General features: G+C 55.2%; 2 protein-coding genes across 9 annotated transcripts; both read right to left on the bottom strand.

Annotated features, from left to right (window-relative positions):
* Positions 1-963: 963 nt before the first annotated feature.
* Positions 964-3,733, bottom strand: BRF2 (BRF2 RNA polymerase III transcription initiation factor subunit). Of its 2 annotated transcripts, none has more exons than XM_048047353.2 (4): positions 3,521-3,733; positions 2,825-2,884; positions 2,179-2,500; positions 964-1,917 (listed from the first exon to the last, which is right to left on the bottom strand). In XM_048047353.2, exons 1-4 carry the CDS (start codon positions 3,678-3,680, stop codon positions 1,203-1,205), a joined length of 1,257 nt encoding a protein of 418 aa, XP_047903310.1. In that variant the 5' UTR covers positions 3,681-3,733; the 3' UTR covers positions 964-1,202. The 2 variants fall into 2 exon arrangements, with proteins under 2 accessions (XP_047903310.1, XP_047903312.1); XM_048047355.2 differs by lacking the exon at positions 3,521-3,733 and adding an exon at positions 3,089-3,504 and having other exon boundaries at positions 2,825-2,982.
* Positions 3,734-5,087: 1,354 nt separating this feature from the next.
* Positions 5,088-20,758, bottom strand: RAB11FIP1 (RAB11 family interacting protein 1). Of its 7 annotated transcripts, none has more exons than XR_010826634.1 (7): positions 20,367-20,758; positions 15,898-16,340; positions 14,665-15,454; positions 14,187-14,239; positions 11,414-11,623; positions 10,134-10,239; positions 8,116-8,286 (listed from the first exon to the last, which is right to left on the bottom strand). XR_010826634.1 is itself a non-coding variant. In XM_066983411.1 (6 exons), exons 1-6 carry the CDS (start codon positions 20,696-20,698, stop codon positions 8,068-8,070), a joined length of 2,100 nt encoding a protein of 699 aa, XP_066839512.1. In that variant the 5' UTR covers positions 20,699-20,758; the 3' UTR covers positions 5,088-8,067. The 7 variants fall into 7 exon arrangements, 5 of the variants coding, with proteins under 5 accessions (XP_066839512.1, XP_066839514.1, XP_066839513.1 ...); XR_010826635.1 differs by lacking the exon at positions 8,116-8,286 and adding an exon at positions 8,293-9,457; XM_066983411.1 differs by lacking the exon at positions 14,187-14,239 and having other exon boundaries at positions 5,088-8,286.
* Between the last annotated feature and the right edge of the window lie 1,689 nt (positions 20,759-22,447).

Genomic DNA, 22,447 nt, shown 5'->3' with positions numbered 1-22,447 from the left:
GCAGCTTCCCGCTGCCTATTGAGCCGAGGCTGGGTAGTTTTTCCCTGACGCGAGCCAGGCTGAGTTTCCCAGGGGATGGCTGTAATCCCTAAACCTGGCAGTCCCAGAAAGCCCCAAGAGCCTCCTTGCGCGGCTCCGTGCAGACCCCAGGGCAGGCGCCGCACGCTGTTTGGCAAGAGGGGGCGTGGTGCTCAGAGCTGCGTTAGCCTGGGAGCGTGGGGCAGCAAAGGAAGCGAGCCCCTCCGCCTGCTCCCAAACCCTGCCCGCCATCGGCTGAAGGAGGTGAAGCACAGAACCTGAGACCACCCCTGGAAAAGCTGGAGCAAAGCTCCAGAAACCCATGGAAAAGCTCCGGAAACCCACTGCTAACCGCGGTGCTGGAAACCTCCACCTCACCCTGCACGTCGCGCCCGCTGTGACCGAGGGACGGGCAGCACCTCTCCCTCTCTGCCCGCCAAAGCACAAAAATCACCGCAGCAGCTTCACACTGCCACTGACAGGCACGAATGGGGCAGAGACCGACTGCCGCACGCGGTCCTCCTCACCCCGACTGCTGCGGGGCCTGGGACGTGCAAGCCAAAGCCACTGGCTCCAAGCACATCCGCTAGCTCCGGCCACATATCAGCGAGGAACCAAAAAACAGGCGGCCAACTTCAGGACGAATCCAGCTGCAGCACGACTCGGGAGCGAGCCTGTCCCTCCGAGGACCAGCCCAGCAGCCGCCAGCCCTCGCTGCCGTGCTCCCTGCAAAGCCAAGGGGCTGCCTGCCCACCTGCTTCTGCAGGAAGGACGCGGGGCTGGGCTGGGCTGGGCCGGGCTGGGCTGGCTCTCCCCGGCACGCCAACATCACCTCCTTACCTCTGTGTTAGCGCACACTCACCCGTGGCACCTGCCCCACAACACCTGGATTAACCAAAACGCATTTTACCAGAGGCTGCAAAGAGAGAGAGAGTCAAGAACCCATTCCTTGCACCTGTACTTCTGTATTTAACAAAATATAACAAAACCCAAAGCAGGAGGAGCTCTTTAAAAGACCCGTTTTGGTCCGGAACGTGAATCAGGACACACCCTGCTCCCCCCAGTCCACAGACAATTGTCCCTGCAGCGTACGGCGGCGCTCTTACCACCAGGTTTTATGGTTTGGTCCCAGTCCCGGTGCTCTGGTGGCACTGTCCTCCAGGCCGTCCCGGCGACGGCCGTCCTCACTGCCACGCCTTGGCCTTCCTGAAGGCGCGGATCTCCTGCGGGCCCCTCAGGTACTGCTCTATCTCGCTGTCAGAGATGGGCTCGTCTCCAGTGAGGGCAGCGTCCGACTCGCTCGGGGCTGCTGTCCGCAGCCTCTTCCTTGGCTTGATGAGGCAGGGCGGCAGCAAGGGCCTCCGGCTGCTGTCACACTTGTGTTTCCCTCCCGAAGGGCAGCCTTCCTCCTCCTGTCCTGCCCCCGCTGCTGGAGGAGGAGGGCCAGCGGATCCCTCGCCCCGGGCTTCCACGCGCTGCTCCTCTGCACCCTCCAGGCAGAAGGCGTTTTTCAGCAGGACAAGCCGGTGCTGCAGCAGGTCCCCGAGGTGCTTGACCACCGTCCTCTTGTCCAAGCCGAACACCCTCAGCCAAGCGAGCTGGGACGCCATCCTCAGGAGGATCTCGTGGAGCTCCTTCAACCTCAGGTGCGCGGGCGGAGGCAGGTCGGTGCCCGCCACCTTGCAGAAGCGCGCCAAGGTGCAGGCGAGGCGGGCGGCGGGCCGCAGCGACTGCCACGACAGGAACACCGCGGCCGTGACGATGGGCACGGGGTGCCGGCCCGTGACCAGCCACGTCTCGCTGGCCAGCTCCACCACCTGCAGCGTCCGGGCCACCATCCGCTCCTTGTCCTCCGCAAACGGGGCAGGGACGTCCTCAGCGCGCTGGAACAGGCGGAAGCTGGAAGAGGACGGAGCCCACCGCTAGCACCAGCGCAGGGAAGCCTCAGACCTGGCCGCAGCGCCAAGGCTCGGGTGGTGCCTGACTCCCAGGGCCGGGAGCAGGCCAAGGGAATGCTTTTTCACAAGCCCCGCGTAACAGAACAGGTCGCCCTGTGTCTGACTACAGCCTTCCACCCCCGGCTGCATTTTAGAGGCTTTTGCACGCCATCGGTGTCAAATGCCCAATGCTGAACTGGCAGGATGGAAGGGCCCCCGTTACCTGCTGAGGTGCGTCTTCACCAGATCCGCCAGGCTCAGCGCTGGCACGGAGATGCCGAGCTCCTTCTGCACGCTCAGGTAGACGCTGGCGAACAGCTCCTGCTTGGCGTAAAGCAGGGAGCAGATCGTGCCCATCGTCAGCGGCCAGCTGTGCTGCCGGCAGGTCACGAAGACGCAGCAGCCCCCCAGGAGCTCTTTCTTCTCCAGGCTGACCAGGTGGAAGGCGGGGTGCTGCAGCGCTCTCTGGAAGTATGACACGGCCGTTTCCTCAAACACTGACGGGAGCTGGAGGACTTTACAGAGATCCTGGACCCGCCGGATCCCTGCAAGGAGACACCGCTTTTATGATCAGCTCATGCAGCTCCTTATCTGCGTATTCATCCCTCCTCAACATCACTGTGCAACCGGTATTCACCCGGCCCCAGGCAAGGACACGAGGACTTTTCCCCCTGACCCCGAGTGCAGCAGTTTGCTTCAGGCAGGCACCAGCCGGACGCAGAACTAACTGCTGCCCTCGTTTAGTGCCAGTCCCCACAGGCTCTTACCATTCCAGAGAGCAACAGAAATGCATTGACAAACTGCAGCAAAGCAGAAAGCAGCAAAAGAGAATCAACGTGTACGAATGAAGCCGACCGGCACGCTCTTACCTCGCTGCATGCAGCGGCTCAGCTCCTCTTTCTGGCCGGTGCTCTGGGAATAGGCCACCTCTGAAAAACAGCAGCTGTTAGGGCAGATAAACTGGACGGCCACAGTGCCAGATTTCGATTTTCACAATCAACAATCCTTTGAGGCCACTAAACAAGACCTGGTGGCAGAGGTTGAATGACGTTAAGGAGCAGGATCCCCTTTAGGCCACTGCCCCTCTACAACAGCAGCGGCAAACGGCCTGGTGGCTACGCCAGGGCACTTACAGGTGGTTCGGATGCCAAAAAGCCGCACACCGTGCGTGTTCGTGTGCGTTCCGCGTGTCCCGGGCCCAGCACCTGACCCCAAAGTCCCCTTAATCTGAATTTTAACAAGAAAACCTGGCGCTGGTCTCTGGCTTGGGGAGGGAGGGGGGAAGCTGGGCTTAATCCTGGCAGCACCCAGCGCAGCTCCTGCCAGGCAGGGCACCGAGAGCGCTGGAACTGCGCGGGTTACATTGCACGGAATCATTAAACAGCACGGAGCAATTCAATCGCAGGGGGCACAGAGGCAGCCGCCGCCGCTGTTAATGCCAGGGGCTGTTCGGGCAGCGCCCCGCTGCCGGGCCCGGCCGAGGACGGCCCCGAGCGGCCTCCCCGGGGGCTCGCAGGCCCCGCAGCGCCCGGGACCGGGCCTGGCCGGGCCGGGCCGGGCCGCACCTCGCAGGTGCTGCTCCTCGGTGTAGGTGGTGGTGAGCAGCCCCTCGGCCAGCACGCAGCCGCAGGCGGCGCACACCAGCTGCTGCTGGGCGTAGTGCGCGTCCTCCACCAGCGCGGCCGAGCCGCACTCGGGGCACCGGCCCCGGCCCCGCTCCGCCATGGCCCCGCCGCCGCCGCCGCCGCCGCCTCCGCCCGGGTCCGTCCCGCCGCCGGCCCCGGCGCCCGGCCCCGCTCCGAGCGTTCCGGCCCCGCTCCGAGCGTTCCGGCCCCGAGCGTTCCGCCCGCAGGGAGGGGGCCGTGAGGGGGGGGGGGCTGACGGGGCGGGAAGCCAAAACCCGTGAATAAACACAAAAAAACAGCACAATAAACACACACGCAGACAAAAAGTCACACACACACACACACAACATCACCACACCCCCCCCAAAAAAAACACAAAACACCCCAGAAAGCACCCCCAAAAAAAACAAAACATCCCAAAAAGCACCCCCAAAAAAAACCACAAAAAACATCCACAAAAAATCACAAAAAAAACACAAAAACACACCCCAAAAAACACACACCCCAAAAAACACAAAGAAAACACACACCCCCAAAAAAAAAAAAAAACACACACCCCCAAAAAACACACATCCCCCCACAAAAAAAACACACCACAAAACCCACCAAGACCTTCCCCACCGAGGCCTCGTCACCCACAACTCATCGTTTGTGGGGCTCCAGGGGCACCAGGCGCTGCCTCCTCCTCCTCCGGCCCCCAGCCCCTCAGACAGGGGCTCCCCCATGGCCGAGGCCCTCCGTGTCCCCCCCACACCTTTCATCATGGCCCCAGAACGGGCGCGAGGCCACTCAGGGCTCCTGAGCGCAGGTCTCAGGGTAAATGGCCCTCGAGACGGCGGGAGGCTGATTACCACCAGGTCTCTCTCCATCAGGGCCCGCAATTGCGCGGCCATTACAATTAGGGGCCGCATTGTTGGCACTGGGGCAATTTACCAGGCTGCCGGCCAAGAACCTTTTGCACATTTTTTGCTTCACAGAAAGTCTCAATTCGCGTGATGGCGATGAGCTTGTCGATCAGGTTCCCCCGCCCCATGAGGTGTTTACCGTGAACTTCCTGCACAGATAGCTCACAGGGATGGAGCTAGCCCCAAAATACCTGGAGGGTGAGGAGTTTCGGGCAGCAGAGCTTGTCACGAGGAAAGGGTGAGGTCCTGGGGCTGCAGCACCGAGGACTAGTTTCATTTTGCAGGTCACTGATGCACAACCACTGCATTTTCAACCTGTTCTCCATACGCACAATGTGCTCCAAAGCACATCCACCCGCCCCACGCTTCTGCGAGTTACTGTGGAGGTCAAAGCAGCCCACAGCGTGCACAGAAAACCACAAGCATCTCGCACTTCAGTTAGAAGTTACCAAGAGATCAGACAACTGAGGGGCACAAATAAAACCCTCAGGAAGGCTGCAAGAGGCAAAGGCACCTACTGAGCAGCACCCAGACATCCCCCAGCTCTCCGTGTTTCAGTACTCTTTGAAACTGCTGTTTGAGGAAACAAAGTGATCAGGACACTGGAATTAAGATATCTTTTATTTTAGTGTTCCATGAAACCAAAGGGCATTTAAAAACAAACAGCAACCCAGGCTAAAAGCAGACAGTATTATGAACAGGGAAAAAATATATTCAAATCCTTCAATAATAAAATAATAAAACAATACACTTGATTCTTAGGCCCCTTAAAGTCAGCGTGAAGCACCCTGCTGAACATAAAATGCCTGTCCCCTTATGCCAAAGAAAGGCTTTAAATAGTATTTAATAGTATTGCTGATAAAAGACTGAGGTATGAGATTTGCGCTGTGTTTTCACAGCTCTGGAAGTAGAAGCGTGGCTTGCACAGGACCGCCACCCTGCAGCAAGGCCTGCGACCACAGGAGATAACCACCCAAGGTGCAGAAGCCAGACAACCCGAGGCCCACCTTAATGGACAAAGTTGAAACTAGCAAAAGGCTACTGAGAGAGGATATTACAAGTTTTAAGGCTCCGTCTCTAAGGAGACTATTATTAGCATATCTTACCATTTTGTCTGTGTGTATACAACCTCGAGATACATATTCTTGCCAAAAGGAATGCATGTAATCAATCCACTGTAAGAACTTCATGAGATCCGTACACCAAGAGCATCATACGCAGCATCACAGTGACTTCAGCAGCCACACGGTAGTACCCTTATTCTTTTAAAAGAAGGACAGCAAAAACCAAGCCAAGTCTTCCTTAACATGTGTCCAGTTATGACTACCAGTAATACCATTTTTGATTTTGAACTTTATGCCACTGTTCAAAGGCACTACTGGTTTTTCTGATTGAAGTAGAAAACCAGAAAGTTGTGGAAAAAAGTCTAGAAGACAAATTTATTCATGAGGTATAGGCAACCACTTCTTTCCAGAGATCCACTGAGGCACAAGGAAGAAACTGAAATTATTTCTTCATCTTCCTCATTATTTCAAGGCACGAGAAGCAGCATCAATTTCCAGTAATGCCAACCAGCACCGCTCAAAATTAAAACCATCACTCAAGACCTGAAGATGCCACTAAGAATTTGTTTCAGACCCTTCATTCACAGAAGAGGGTACAGTAAAGAAGTACCTGAAGTCTTAAAAGACTCCTAACACTTAAACCAAAAAGGCTTGTTTCAAATCGAGCTTCCCATGAAGGAGAGCTCTGTCAGAAAAGATTCAATTGCTAGGCCAGACTTTGGTAGTTAGCCAGTTTACAGTAACAAAATGTAATTAACGGCATTTTTTGAATTTTCCAATAAATGTGTTCATCTCTAGGCAAATATATTAAACTACTCTTCACTACAAAAACACAGTATTTGAGAAGTCTCCAGTAGTTTTCAGTGTTTTATGAAACCAGTAAGAAGACTACCACTAAGAGGTTAATAGTTAATCCAGCTAGTCCCTCATTAAAGTGCTTTACTGTAGGAAAATTGCCTTAGAAACTCACCCCTTTCGAGCTGCGTCTGGAGTGACTAAATAGATTACCTCAATTTCAGAAGGCAGAAGCATTTACTTTGGTTCTCTGCTACTCACTCTTTTGATATTTCAACTTTCTTCTAAACTTCTCATGGACTCTCACAACCCTGATTGATCTAAGAGCTGCAAAGACACATCTGACTTGTTATCTTTGGCAGGAGCTCGCCACAAAAAGGCCACATTTAACTTTCAGTGGAGGAAGCCTGTTGTGGCTGCTTGACAGTGCTATGCTGTTATTTTCTGCCTGATGAGATGGGGAGAACATACCTGTCTCTATTGAGCTGCAAAGAAGCCACAAACTAAGGAAGCAGACCGAGGTATCTGATTGTCTTGCAAAACCAGTACTCTTTTTCAGCTACATAAATTTTCATGCCATTGCGAGCTTCAAGTCACAAAGAAAACCAAATCAGATTTGAGCACTAGAATTTTAACTGTTCCCGTCCCAAGGGGAGGGCAATTTGGTTCTTTTGATAGCTGCGTAACAAATATAAGAAAGTGTTAAGACTGATCACCTCAGAAGGTTGTTCCAAGGTAAGCACTAGCTCCAAAATCCAAGGCACTTAGATTCACTAAACTGCAACAGTATAATACCAAAATTATCACTGAGCTTTCATACAGCAAGTGACACAGGCCACACACGTGTACAGTGAAATCCATCCCTATTTAAGAATAGGGAACAGAAACCAGATGTACCTTTGCCTTCTTCCTTCTCTGAACAAGCTTTGAATCGGGAATTTGAAGCCTCTAGGAGAACAACTTCCAATTTAAGGTACCTTCAGCCCAAATGCACTACTACTACTTATTCCTATGGTAGATAAACTACCATGACATCTCAGTGTTTCCTTGACCAAAAACCACCTGTAAACCTTCCCCTTGGAGAACTGCTTTGAAACCATATTTACATTGTGTCATTAATTTAGCTTTGTTCCTTACTTTCCAGTCCATGGTTTAAATTGCATTCCACTTTTAGGGCCTTAATTGCTTTTAAAGTACAGCTCACGCAGCCCTGTTCTGAGGCTTACATCTTTGGACTTCTCCAGTGTAGTTATTCAAAACAAAGAAAAAAAATCAAATCCTCAAGCTCTACTGTACAAGATTTTATATTGCACTATAACTTAAGATGTGGACAGAGGAGTAAGTGATCTATCAAAGCAGCTACAAAACTGAACTATGAAAAAATCTTCATAAAGGATCAGCAATGCCGGCAAGGAAAACGTATCAAAGAAAACCTTCTTCCTTCCTATCGCAATCATCCTTTGGACTAGATGCCTGAACAAATCTTCCCAAATAATGGAAAAAGACCAAAAAAAATAAATATGGTAAGTTGATTCTACTTCTGGACTCCCTGTAGAAGACCTGATGTAACCACTAACCAAAGCGATAGTTGCTCAAGGCAGAAACAGGAAAGAGGTCATTTTGTGTGGGCAGCACAACCGGTACCACCTACTTCACATTGTCTCCTTATTAATCAAACTCTGCTGGCGGGAATTCAGTTCTTTGTTCAACGTCCAGAGAGCTTTTACATCTTTCCAGCTTTTCTGTTTCCCGAAGTTGAAACACGAAGAATGTTTGGGGTTTCTTCCATGACTCTGACAAGCAAGTTATCGATGTAGTCTTCAAGCTCCCGCACCTGGAGATCCTTCTTGCTAATCGTATCCTTCTGTTTCAAGACCAGCTGGATCAGCTCATCGTGTGTAAGCTGAGCATAAGCATAGGCAGGATCTGAAGGATCGTATTTCTTCAAGAGAAGAAAGGCAGGGTTATTACAGATATACAGGCATTGCAAACTAGCAACTGAATGCTATCTGGTAGCTGGTGTGGGGAGCTGAGGCACCAACGAACAGTTACGCACAGCATTTGCAGGAACACAGCTGCTTCTCAGAAGAATTACTGTGCTTTTTAAAGGTAAGCTCCATCCAAATGGCATTTCAGAACATTGATCATTAAGCTTTATGACTGCGCAGAGCAGGCTGCCCAGACCCAAGCCGTGAAAAAACGAGAGGCTGGCAGGCAAGGCCAGGCCAGACGAGCTCTCTGCAATAAAGCACCGTCGGGCCATTATCAAACCCAGCCCAGAGAACTTCACACACAACACTGTACATTCATGCACTTGCAGAACGCAGAACAGCTTTTTAATCTTTTTTCGGGGAAAGAGAACAAGTACTTTGGAGTAGGTGCGTAATACTTCACTTACAGCACAGAGCCAATTTACAGAGCCTACCAAGTCTCCTCCAAAACAGAAGGCAGGCTCAGAGAGCATCAGCCGTTACAGAAAGCAACCGGACAATTGCTTTTAGCATAAAGGCTTTGCATAATGTCAGTTCTATAATTCAACTCTCTGCTGCAATTTATGCTGAAAGAATGTCATGCTGACTCTAGGCAACAGCCCATCCAGCTTAGTGAAGGTGCACGGAAGTTAGAGCCATGCATCACCAACTACAAGAAAAAGCATTTTGACAAGCACGGGGAGAGCTACTGTTTAAAATCTAGCTAAGACTTGGGCAGTCAAATTCAGGTTAAAGAGCACAAGCCACCCAGTTAGGTCTTGCCATTTCACTCTTATTGTAGAGAACACATCACAAACAGCTTCTCTGAGAAGTCTGCTTCTAACTCTTAAGCAAACTAGACAAATACTTGGCAGCTTCTGCCAATTCAGTCCAAACAGTCTCTGATGCAAGACCAGCCCAGACGTTTCTGTTACAGGGAGTACTCATTCAACAGGCTCCAGTGACTGCAACGTCGAGCCTAACTTCGTTTGCGGAAGCAGAGCACCAGACCAGAATACCAGCCACAAGTTTTCAATTCAATGAAAACAGCAACACGTCAGTTTAAATTGTGCAAATAAAACCTGTTCTTCTTTTCCACTTAACACCAGAAGGAGGCACTACAGCATTCGCTTCAGAGGTCTCCTGAGACAAAGATTATGCAAAAAATCACTTTAAATCCGAGTGATTATGCAAGCTGCACAGCTCTGCAGCTTTTTTAGGAACCAGCCCTGCTCCAACAGCAGGCACCTGGTCTCGCAAAGGGCACAGGGTATTCACGCAACACGCTGCAAGGCAACAGCCACCCTGAGGGTACTTTTTCCCTCCTCCTCAGCTTTAAGAGCCACATACTTACTTCGGGGTGAAAAGAAGCTTTGGGGACTAATCAGGCTTGCATACAAACAGTGACTAATTTGTCCAATCTTTCTGGCTGATCCGAGTTACGCAGCTCCTACACGTCACGAACACGACTACGTGCCAAGGTAGCGCAGGCAGTGAGTCACCCGTCCCTCCTCCTGCAGCGACCGCATCGCTCAGACACATCCCGCTCGCCTCTGGGGACAGCACCCCTAAATCCTCTCCACGGAGAAACCCCCACTCAAACAAGAGCTGCCAATTCTAGCACTGACGAGTTCGCAAGCACAAAGACTGTCCCCACCCCTGGGGACCGCTAAAAGGAAACTTCGTGTTCCCCATGTCTGAGCACAACCACTGTTCTGCTTGGGACACACGACAGGAGCCCAGAGAAACTATCCTGAATCTGAAACTCTGATCAGTTTGCTGCTTAAACTTGGGTTTGAAGCGCCACGTTCCTCCATACCTTTACGTTCATCTCAATCAGCTTTTCATTCATAGTGCTGATGACATTCAGGTTTTTACTTTGAGACTTATTTGCCGTGGCATTCATTGGCTTCACAGGATGGAGTCTGTAACATGAAAAAGGCTCACGTTATTCAGGCAGTAGGTGTAATACTAGCACTACACAGATCTGCAGAGGCAAAACAAATACAGCAAGAAATCAGGGAAAATTCCTACCCTACTCAGTCTCTAAGATAAGGCATTTCTGTCTCAAGCCGAAGGTGTTTTATAAGTACACTCCAGTTCCTTCTGTTATCTTTATTGACTTAAGGCATTGGAGATAAAGAAACAGTAACAAGGGAAAAATATCTTGAACAGTGTCATAAAAGAAAAGCAAGGTCAGTCTGCACGAGCAGGCAGTGCACAGCAGTGGTTATCCTGCTCTGTTGTGCACTGGCATTTGAGCCTGGCATTCTTACCGAGAACATAGTCACGGTTCTTGCAAAATATCAAATGCTTCTACTACCCTGTGACGAGCACGTCACATCTTATCCAATCTTAGTTTGCGCCATAAGCTGCCAAAATGTGTCATCCTCAATTGCTCAAGCAGGATTCATTTTGCCAGCTTTAACAGAGGAAGAAATTGTACTTTGTATCTCAGCACGTGCCAACCCAGAAGCATCCTACGCTCTAGATGGAGCTCTGCAGATGAAAGCACCGAGGGCTGACAGGGCAGCAGCGCGATTCCTCGGGCAGCAGCACCCCAACCCACGGGAGGAGCAGCTCCGGGAAGCAGCCACACGCTCCTGGGAGCTGGGTTTTAGCTGCATCGCTGGCTGCAATTTACTTTGGGGCTCAGGAGCCCGATTCCAATATACGAGAGAGTATCCCAGTTTATCAGGCTTCCTGCAACTGCTCTCCCATTTCTGGAAAGGATCATTCCCAGTCTGTTTCTCAAATTTGGTTAAACGACCCCATTTCTTAAAACGTGACCGTGTTTCCCCAGCAGTTTTCTTGCGGGGCAGCACTGTTACGAACGGCAGGCCCCCTCAAGTGCTGTCAGCATCCTCCATGGACGCTCCGAGTTTTCTGGTGCCGTCTGCTAAGTTACAGCAACGACCCTACGCTAGCACCGCAGGGCTCAGGCACCGACAACCCACGGGACAGAGGTTCAGGCTGCACAATGCCATGTCACTAAAAAGAACAGTGATTTCTGCAGCTGGAGAGACAGAGCTGTGCCGACAAAAGCAAGGCTCACACCAGCACTGAGATACTTTCAGCGCGTTTCCCATATTCTCTCACCTGTGCTTAGGAGACATGGTTTCACCACCCTGCTGAGTTTGGTTAGGATACGTTTCAGAGGGTGAAACCCATGCCTGAAGAAGCTTCTTCTTGCCAGAAATTCCTGCTTTATCTGCGAAGCCCTCTGCTGTTGGCTTTTTCGGAGACTCTGCTCTATGACTTGGGGTGTCAGAGGAGAAGGAGCGAAAGGCAGAGCAGGGCTGTGAAGAACTTGACAGAGAGGAAGAGGAAACAGAAGGCTCAGAGAAGTCACTCTCCGCACGCTCCTCAGCATCAGCACCTATTTTTAATTCCTGTGTCTCAAAACAACCACTGCGCTCCCTGGAATGAGATGCCGTACGTAGGCCTGAGTCAGCTCTCTGGTTATTGACACCGCGCACATGCACCCTCACAGGTGGCGTACAAACACCAGGAGCATTTCCTCCTCCCGGAGCCGCCAGCGTTGCTGCGGCTGCAGCAGAAGTACCAGGGCTCTCTTTCAGTTCCTCGTGCAGAGGCACTGCACCTACAGACAGCTTCCCAACCTCCAGACCATTTTCATCACCTGCAGCAACACCGCAGTTCTCCTGACAGTCACCCAGCAGCTCGTCATCGGAGCCTCCCTCTGGGATAACTGGAAGACTGGGCAGCTTCACACCATGGTCTGCAGTAACCGGAACGGCAGACCTCAGATTTGTGAGACGGTCGAATAAATCATCCTCACCCTCGGTTTTTAAATGCCTGTTACTGCTGTCAGCTCTGAGCTTTAGTGCTGGAGTGAGAGCTGTCAGTGAGCCACTCGGGGGGAGGCATCCACGAGCATCTGAGGGTTTGTCGTTATGCAATGAGAGCCCACACACAGATTGCACACCCTCAGCTGACGAAGGCACGTCACTTAACTCATCGGTTTGAGAAACCGGTGGGCACTTCTTCAGTGTTAAAGACAGCCGCGGTGCTGGCTTCGGTGTGACCGACGCCTCGCTGCCAGCCCTTCCCGCATCGGCCTCCCGAAGGGGCTGCGTGCAAGCTCCCGGGGCTGGTTTCGTACGTTCTGCTTGAGAAAATGAGTCATTTTGGTCAAATGGAGACGCCCGGGGCTCTAACGTGGGTGTGCATTCCTCCCTTCTCTTTTCACTTAAGATCTCCTGCTTCTCATTTAGCTCTCTCGCAGAGGAAGGCGGCCGTTCAGCTCCGTTCCCTGGTAAGAGGCTCTTACTACACTCTGAGAGAGATGCGGAGCGTTTGCCACCCTTCGGGCAGGGCTCGGTATTCACACTGCCTATTTCCACACCGTCCTGAGCAGCGGCCTCGCTGTTCTGGATGGGATTTGTGCTGCCCCTAGAGAGCTTTGACGATGGGCAGCTCTCTGCCCCCAGCCTGTCAGCAAGCCCTGCTCCGCTCCCTGCAGTGTCTGCGTCTGTGGGTAGCACCCCCCTGGGATCAGAGGGCTGCTTCTCGTGGTGCTGCCCACCCAAACCCTCGTCCCCTGCCGGAACGGGCTGCGACTCCCCGAGCAGAAAGGACACGCATTTCCTAGCCACTACCTCGCCTGTGAAGAAGCGTCTGCCTGGACCTGCGTGGAATCACACTGCTTCTCTGGAGCCAGACCGGGACCGACAGAGAGAGCGCCGAGAGGGTTTGACACAGCCCTTACGTTACTAGTCACAGCCGAGTCTGAAGAGCCCCCTGAAGCGGTAAGCACAGAGCGTTTCAGATCAGCGGGGTGCGCAGCGGAGGAACGGCCCGCGTCACGGGGAGGGCAGAAAGGGGGAGAACTGGCCACAGCTTGGGAACCTGGCACGCCTGGTCCCCCTCCTCCAAGCTGGGACACAAAGGGGTTACGGCCATTGAGGTGGCGACCCGAAGGGAGGGAAGGCACAGGCGGAGAAGAGGCAGCCCAGGAAGCAGGCATAGCAGAGCTTTCGGGACCCTGCCCCCAGTCAGAAGCGAAAGGATTATTGCCACTACCAGACGCCTGCCTGGGAAGGGGAGCTTTGGGAACGGGGGCTGCGGGATGGTGGGGCAAACAGGCAGCGTGCTCCGAGTCCAGCGCCGGGGACGCCCTCTCCCAGGTGGGGCTGAAGGGGTTCTTGCCACTCAAAAGCTCTGCAGTGAGAGGAGGAGGGAGAGATGCAGAAGAACCAGTAATGCTTCCAGAGCCTGGCACGGTGACTTTCTGTCCCGTTTTAGAAATAAAGGGATTATTTTCACTACTGATACGGTGTACAGAAAGAAAAGCGGGAAGGGAGTCAGGTGCAAGAGTAGGAAGCGTGGCTTTGGTTTCCTCCTGTGCGGGCACGCCCAGTCTGCAAAAGGGACAAAAAACTCGCATGTACGTCACTCGCAGATGCAACACGAGGCGGGAGCAGACAAGCTTTAGCACCAGCCTCCATCAACGCCTAACACTGGAGACAAATTACACTGCAAGAGACTTAAGAGCCTGCCTAATAGACTTAACATACTTAAATGCACCTTCACAAAACGCTCCATTATGTCGGAACACTTCTGCTGTAGTTTGCACAAGCAGCGCTCCGAAGCAGACATCGCAGCAATGATCTCATCTGATGCACCCCAAGCAATTTTGTTAGTAGGGCACTTCATACGCAAGATGCTTAAGCGTGAAGCAGCACTGAAGATAGGGTGGGAGGAGGACGCAGAACAGCCTTATTAGTAAAATGAATACATTTACACACGTATTTAGACATATATATATAAATATATATATGAAACCACATACATAATTACACGAGCAGAATTTCCGAAAAAGCCTTGTGTATAAATGCCACAAACGTACTTCGTGTTGCTGTGAACAACGCCAAAAGCAGAAGGGCTCCAAGGTTAACTCCTCTGAAGATCGTAGCAAAACAGAAGGGAGAAGTAGAGATGTTAGAACTGGTATTTCAGCCCCTGGGTATGTTTCAAGCCACACAGCTCTGAGAAAAGAATGTTAGTTTGTGCAAGAGATCCAGCAAGAAGAATTACCCCTGCAGCATCTGAAAAGATGCCTGCACCCAGAAAACCAGCATTTTTGGCGTTGCTTAAAGGGAACAGCCCTACATCATCCACTTTTCATACTGAGAAAGACCTCAAAGTTATTATTTGGGTCCGGCACCTAGCTCAAAGCCATCGGGTACCCCCAGAGTAACACAGTTCTGCTGTGTGCAGCACACCAAGTCCCCAGGTGCTGCTCTGCGGTAGGAAGCTGTCTAGTTAAAGCCTACAACCACTGCGCGCTGCTATTGATAGCAACATCTGAGGCAAGCACGACTGACCTGGGTTTCACAGCTTTGGTCTTCGCTGGTGCAGCAGCCTTTTCAGGTTTCGGCTCTTCCTCAAAAGGGTTGAGTGGTTCTTTATTCGTGGGGACTTCTTCTAGGTGACTGTCTTCTGGAGGATTTCCTCTGCTTAAGTCTGCTGAAAACTCAAAATGTTTGGCCTCCTGTTCACTTTTCTCTTCTGCAGCCTTGGTTTCCTCTTCCTTCGGAGTCCTCTCTGGAATTCTTTCAGCGTCACTGGTTTTCACTGCTTCCTTCTTCCCTGTGACCAGGGAAAGCAAGGCAGACTTTTTGTGGTCCGTTTTTTTGGTCTCTTTAATGATCTCGACGGTCAGGGGAGTGCTGGTTTCCAGGTTCTCTTCACTGCTAAGCAATTTGTACGACGGCAAAGTCATGGATTTGAAGGTCTCCAGGGATGCAGACCCAGACAAAGCATTGCTGGGAGACGTTCTGCCCACCTCTTCAGGTCCTTTAGCAGACCTGGAAGACAGGTTCTCTTCTGAAGCAAAGAGCTGCTTCCTCCTGAAGTTGAGAGGAGAGGGGGAAGACGCTGGAGTGTTGTCCTTCAGTGCGCTCTCCTCCATATAAACGTGACTGCCATTGATACACAGGCTGGACTTGGAGACCGGATCGTTTTTGGATTTAAGGCCACTGAATAAGGAGAGCCCTTCTTTCTTGGTGTTGCTAGTGGTTATTTGGTTTAGTTGCCTGTTGTCCAAAGTTGCTGTTTTACGAGATTTAAATACTGGAGAATGAGACTTCTCTTCCGGGGCATTTCCAAAGGCTCCTGCAAAACAACAATGGGGAGAAATTCAAGATCTAAGAACACCTCTTACGCTGCCTGCCGACAGCCTCAGTGCTTCACAGCTCACTAACTGGGCACAGCAACAGACACCAGTGTGACTACACTGCTGCTTCCACGTCCCCCAGGTCCCTTAGCACCGTCCGCCCTCGGCAGGCAGGATCACACGAGCCTTCCAGTGGCCCAAAAACACTGCAGATGCTTACTGCCGAACTGCACCACCGCTGGGCGCACGCTTTGCCCACGGTTTCTAAGCTACCCCAAGGTAAGCTCAGCTGTCCGTGTCTAGCATCCTGTACACTTACACACCACCGTGGGCAGAAGTGACTTGCTATGGATTTGTTCATTACGAACACTCTGAGGAGCGTGAAAAGTGCAAGCAAAGTGCTTTTCCCTTTGGGGAAAGGCCTCACGCTTCATCTACTCACTTTCTGAGGTTGGAGAGGTCTCCGATTCCTCGTCATCCCACTGCGACTGAAAGTCGCTGGGCCGCAGCCTGACCCGCTCGGCCCCGGGCTGAGGCGTAGGCAGGACGGACATGGACTGGGAGAGGGAAGTCTTCTTCAGGCCAGGTTTGGAAAACAGGGTTTTGAACTTTGATTTCTTCTTCTCCTTCTCGGCTGACTCATCTTCGCTATCAGCTGGGGAGTGAGTCGTGCTGGGAACGATCTCCGATGCCGTGTCAGAGAGCCCGCTGCTCCTCTTCCCCTTGAGCTTGTCTTTGATCTTGCCAAACGGAGAGCGAGACTTGTCTTTCATGGACAAATCAAACATGCTGGCTGTCATGTTGCTCCTCATGAACTGGATATCCACTTCAATCTCCCCTCTCTCCTTTTCCTTTTTCCCCGGTTTGGAGCGAAGCTTGTACCACCTGCCAAACCAAGGAGATCTGTTTTAGCAACAAGCTCTCGAGACTCACAAATAGTTAAAAACAACAGAGGACGGCCATGTTTTAAGAACCTGAAACGTCTACGTGTAGAGAAAAAGAAAAACCTTTAATCTTACAACTACGTCACAGTCCTATAACCCCAGATACCACAGGAAAACACTTCTTACTGCAAACAGAAAAAGTGAAATCTGTGATATTAGTGAGATTTGTGTTATTAAACTAAAACCAGAAAGGGTTAAAAACCCACAAAACATGGAATTCACGTAGGTCAGCTCAGCCACTTTTTTTTTTTTTTTGTACTTTCCTCTGCCTTCCTGAAATTCACAGAGATTAAAGCTTTGAAGTGGGTGCTACAGGAGCCTCAGAGAGGTGACACTGGTACCAGAGAGCTTACGCACACAGCCCACACCCTCATACCTTTCATTCCAACTTCGTCTCAGCTGCTATCTTAATGCTTCTTAAGCTAAGGAACCCCTAATCAACGCAACGAGAACCAAAACAAGCATTACAGAACTTCTGGGGATTTCCACAACTCCGCGGCAGCGATTGCATTGAACCAGCCAGGTTTGCTACGGACGGAGCCTTATCCCTTTCTGAAACCGAGCCCGGAACAGGAACGCACCGCGAGCGGCGAGCGCTCAGGGAAACCAGGCTGCCAAACCAGCGCCTGCCTGCCGCGACTCCGGTTGCTCAATTACCGCCCCGTACGTCCTCCTCAGCGACATCCACGGCATGTTAGTGCCAGGGAAGAAATATTATCAGCTGCATACCAACGTGGGGGGGGTTGTTGGTTTTGGTTTGTTTTTTTGCCTGTTCCAAGAGCCACAGACTTGCCGACTCCACCGGCCTGATAGGGAAGGACGCGTGGAAAACGCTGGCTTTGACCCCACACAGCTGGTAAATGGAAACGAAGGAACAGAACCGGATCGTGCAACCCGACCTCTCCAGCAAATTTGCACTTCAAAACCCTGATTGTGCGCTGGAAGCAACGAAAGAGAACGGGAAAAAGCCATTTTCTTCAGAAAAAAGAGACCAGAAGGGCGTTAGCTGAAGAGGGGCTCAGAAGCCTGCTGCGGAGGACGGCGTGAGGGACGCGGAGGCGCGAGCAGCACGCGCGGTCAGTGCTCAGACTCGAGGGTACAGGACAGCAGCAGCGGCACCACGCAGTGCTACGAGGGTTGGGTTTCCAGAAAATGTGATGTTTTTTCAGGTTCATCCTGCCCCAAGTCCCGCAGCGACGGCTGGCACCTTCCTATCAGCACCAGCCTGGCAACTGCCGCGCTCGATCCAGGCACAGCAGGGCACGCACGAGCCTTTTGCCCTCCACACGAGCCGTGGCTGGGCCCTTTTGTCCTGCCTCGCGATCTTTCCAGGCGCACGCCTGCGTTTCTACAGCGCCCGTGCTGTCCTGCGCAGCCTCCCAGGGGCAACGAGGGCCCTGTCTGAAAGGCAAACAAAGGGAAAACTACGTGCTCAGCAAAAGGCAGCCCAACGCGCCGCTGTTCCTGAGGAGCACGCCACCACATCCACTTCAGTTTGAGCAGGGAGAGTAAATCATTTACCGGCAAACCCACCCAAAACCAGAGGCAAACTTTAACTTCTCACTCCAGCTGCAAACAGCCAACATTTTCAAGCCTCGGCACACAAGGAGGGACCACCCCACGTGCTGCGAGTAAACCCTGCGTTCACAGCAGGGCGTAAGCTTCTCTCAGCCCCCAGGCAAAGAGAACCGGCGTAATTCACGTAGCAAAGCTCTGCCTGAGCTGTCTGCTGCGTTTCGGCTCCTCTTCAGTAGCGCTAGGAGTGGCTTTTGGATTGGAAGTCTGATTAACTGCATTTAGGACATTAGTGCCCACCTTTCCATCACCATGCTTCATTTCCAGAAGACACCAGCCCTTCGCTGCTGCATGTCACCACAGCACTGAAGTGACGATAGAAGAAACGAGCTTCACGCAGGAAACTGAGGGCAGGGGGGAGGCTAACGACTGGAAACACCGCAAGTTTCCCCAGAAGCACCAAAGTTACACCTTTCCACAATTCTCCTTGGGCCCAGACGTGAAGGAACCAGCCTGGGAGAACCCCCTCGCTGACCCCTGGTGACTGCGGGCACCCAGCCTCGCAGCGTAAACACATCAGGGCTTGACACCAGCCCCACAGCCCTTAATGACAGCCACGCTGTAATTAGGGCTTCACAAGCGGCCACGGCTTTGTTAAGAAGCAGATCCTGGCTTCGGTAGCGAATAAACACCAAACACCGGCTCCTCGGGTGGGTGAGGAGGGGAGGGTGACTCACGGGCTGCCTCCCGGCGCTGCCGGCTCCCGGCGCGGCGCTCTCGGTGAGCACCCCGGGGATTTCAGGGCACCACACCACTGTTTATGTTCCAAGGTGCAAGCGTGACACTGGTCTGGCACTCGGTGTTCAAGGAGAAGTCTTCCAGCTCGGTGCCTTGCAGCCAGCGGGGAAATGAACCCAAACAGCGCCAAGCTACCTGCTCCTACACGCCACCAGGCTCCGCTAAGCATTTATTAAGAAAAATACACAAACGGTTGGCAGCGCAGGGCTCTCATTCTCTGCCCGAGCAAGGGGGCATTTCAAACACATTAAGCTTCCTCAGACAACTTCATTGGCCCCAGCGTAAATCGCTCGCACCGGCACGTAAATATTTAAAAAGGAGAAACCCGAGCACGGGGCAGCAGCGCCTGGAGAGGCACCGGGCACCTTCCCCTGGGCCAAACCCCCCCACCCGGGGGTCGCCCTGTGCAGGGCACGAGGGGCTCCCCCCCGAGCCCCCGCTGCTCCCCCCGGGGCTCCCCGCCTCTCTGTTCCGGGACCACCACCCACAGCCTGCTCCCCTAAGGTCCCCAAAGCCCCTCAGGGCCCACTGAGGGCCCCCCTCAACCTCTGGGAGCCCCCAGCTCCCCTCCAGGACCTCCCAAACCCCCCTTCCCAACCCCTCAGGGCCCCCTAAAGCCCCCCCCCCAAACCCTTATCGGGCTCCTCAGCCCCACTGAGGCCCCCCAAAGTCCCTCCCCAACCCCTCAGGGTCCCCCCAGCTCTGCTGAGGGTCCCCCAAAGCCCCCCCCAAGGCCCCCCCCAATCCCTCAGCTCTGCTCAGGGCCCCCCAAAGTCCCCTCCAACCCCCCAGAGCTCTGCAAAGCCCCCCCCCCAATCCCTCAGGGGCTCCTCAGCTTTGCTCAGGGCCCCCCAAAGCCCCCTCAGGCCCCACCCAAAGTTCTCCCTCAAGCCCCCCCCAGTCCCCTCAAGTCCCCCCCCAAGCCCCTCAGGACCCCCCCCATCTCCCCTCAGGGGCTCCTCAGCTCCACTGAGGCCCCCCAAAGTCCCTCCCCAACCCCTCAGGACCCCCCCTCCTCTCAGGACCCCCCCATGTCCCCTCAGGAACCCCCCAGCTCCCTCAGGACCCCCCCCAATCCCTCAGGACACCCCCCCCAACCCTTCAGGGGCTCCTCAGCTCCACTGAGGCCCCCCAAAGCCCCTCCCCAACCCCTCAGGACCCCCCCATGTCCCCTCCCCAAGAGCCCCCCCCCCCCATGTCCCCTCAGGCTCCCCCATCTCCCCTCAGGGGCTCCTCAGCTCCACGGAGGCCCCCCAAAGTCCCTCCCCAACCCCTCAGCCCCCCCCATCTCCCCTCAGGCCCCCCCAGCTCCTCTCAGGACCCACCCCAACCCCTCAGGACCCCCCCCCCCAACCCCTCAGGGGCTCCTCAGCTCCACTGAGGCCCCCCCCCTCCCCAAAGCCCCCCAGCTCCCCCCCTCCAAGGAACCCCCCCAAGCCCCATCAGGACCCCCCCCATGTCCCCTCAGGCCCCCCCCCTATCTCCCCTCAGGGGCTCCTCAGCTCCACGGAGGCCCCCCCCCCTCCCCAAAGCCCCCCTCCCCCCCTCAACCCTCTCAGGACCCCTCCATGTCCCCTCAGAGGCCCCCCCCCCCCCATGTCCCCCCTCAGGACCCCCCCCCATGTCCCCCAGGCCCCCCCCCCCATCTCCCCACCTGGTGTGCCGGCGGCCTCCGTCCCCCCGGAGCGCCGCCAGGTCGACCTCGGCGCGGCCCAGGAACTTGTCGACGCCGACGAGGGCGCGGTGCAGCACGGTGAGGCGCAGGGCGGCGGCGGCGGCGGCCCGCGGCGGCAGCTCGAAGGTGGCCTCCTGGCGCCACTCGGGCCGGCCCTGGCAGCGCTCGGCCACCGACGTGGAGAACTTGTCCCGGCCCAGCGCCATCACCGCGTACGCGTCGCTGCCGCCCGCCGCCGCCTTGGCCCGCAGCCCCCGCGCCCGCAGCACCGTCACCTGCACGTGCGTGGGCGCCCAGCCCGGCGCCGCCATGGTGAGGGGAGAGGGGCCGGGGGGGGAGCCGGCGGGGAGCGGGGGGACCGGGATGGGGGGGGGGGGGGGGCGGGGGGGGGACCGGGAGCGAGCGGCGCCGCCGGAGCCGCCCCGAGCGCTGCCCGCCCCGCCCCGCCCCTCTCGCGAGAGGGAATGGAGGGGGCGGGGCGGGGGGGCGGGGTTTGGGGTGGGTGGGCGGGGCTTGGGGGGTAGGCGGGGCCTTGGGGAAGGGGGCGGGGCCTGGGGAGTGGGCGGGGCCTGGGGAGGGGCGGGGCCTGGGGAGGGGGCGGGGCCTGGGGAGGGGGCGGGGCCTGGGGAGGGGGCGGGGCCTGGGGAGGGGGGGAAGGGGAGGGGGGAGTGAGTGTGAGTACGGGGGGGGTGTGTACAGCGGGGGGGGGGTGAATGCACGTGTGCACATGTGCACAAGTGTGTGTGCACGTGTGTGTGTGCACAGGTGAGTGTGAGTACGGGGGGGGTGTACAGGTGTGTGTGTGTGTACCGGGGGGGTGTACAGGTGAGCATGAGTACGGGGGGGTGTGAATGCACGTGTGCACGTGTGCACAAGTGTGTGTGCACGTGTGTGTGTGTACAGGTGTGTGTGTACGGGGGGGTGTACAGGTGAGTGTGAGTACAGGGGTGTGTGTACGGGGGGGGTGTGTACCGCGGGGGGGGGGTGTGAAGGCACGTGTGCACGTGTGCACAAGTGTGTGTGCACGTGTGTGTGTGTGTACAGGTGTGTGTGTGTATGGGGGGGGGGTGTACAGGTGAGTGTGAGTACGGGGGGGTGTGAATGCACGTGTGCACGTGTGCACAAGTGTGTGTGCACAGGTAGGGCTGTGCAAGCGTGCGTGCGTGTGCACGGGGCTGTGTATGTACAGGTCTGGGTGTGGATAGGTGTGCACATGTACAGGGGTGTGCACGGGGGGTGTGTGTACAGGTGAGGATGAGTACATGTGTGTGTGCAGGTGTGTGTGTGCAGGTGTGTGTACAGGTGTGTGCGTGCATGCACATCTGAATGTACGCACAAGTGTGAGTATGTGTGCGCGTGTAGGGGTGTGTGAGTGTGTGTGCGTGCACGGGGCTGTGTATGTACAGGTGTGGGTGTGCACACGTACAGGGGTGTGCACAGGGGCGTGCATGTGTGTGCGTGCAGGGCTGCGAGTGTGTGCACACCGGGGTGCTTGGGTGGGAAGCACACCTGGGTGTGCACAGGGGTGGGCGTGCAGCGGTGTGTGCCTGTACAGATTTGTGTGTGTGCGCATACAGGCACAGGTGTGCACAGGTCACATCTGTTCACACATCTGTGTACCGGTGTGTGTGTGCTGCCCCCCCCCCCCCCCCCCCCCCCCCACCTCTGCCCCCCTGCTGCCAGGAGAGGCTGAGCCCCCCCCTCCTCCTCCTCCCCCTCCCCACCCATGGGTGCAGACCCCCACCTACGTCCCCAGCCCACCCCCCCCCAGGGCCTCACCCCTCCATCCCAGACCCCCCCCCCCGGCATTCCCCTGTGCCCCCCCCGGCTGCACCCATGGCCCCCTGCTCGCACCCAGGGGGGACGGGCGCTGGGGACCCCCCCCCCGCACCACCCCACTGCTGGGGGTGGGCACGGCACGGTGGGGGCAGTCGGTGTGGAAAGGGGCTGCGGGGGGCTGTGGGGGGCTGTGGGGGGCTGCGGGGGGCTGCGGGGGGCTGCTGGGGGCTGTGGGGAGCTGCGGGGGGCTGCTGGGGGCTGTGGGGGGGGGCTGCGGGGGG

Source organism: Anser cygnoides, chromosome 26 (genome assembly GCF_040182565.1).
Source record: "Anser cygnoides isolate HZ-2024a breed goose chromosome 26, Taihu_goose_T2T_genome, whole genome shotgun sequence".
In the NCBI taxonomy this organism is placed as follows: domain Eukaryota; kingdom Metazoa; phylum Chordata; class Aves; order Anseriformes; family Anatidae; genus Anser; species Anser cygnoides.
The sequence above is the reverse complement of the archived record's forward strand: the minus strand, read 5'-3'. Positions and strand labels throughout refer to the sequence as shown.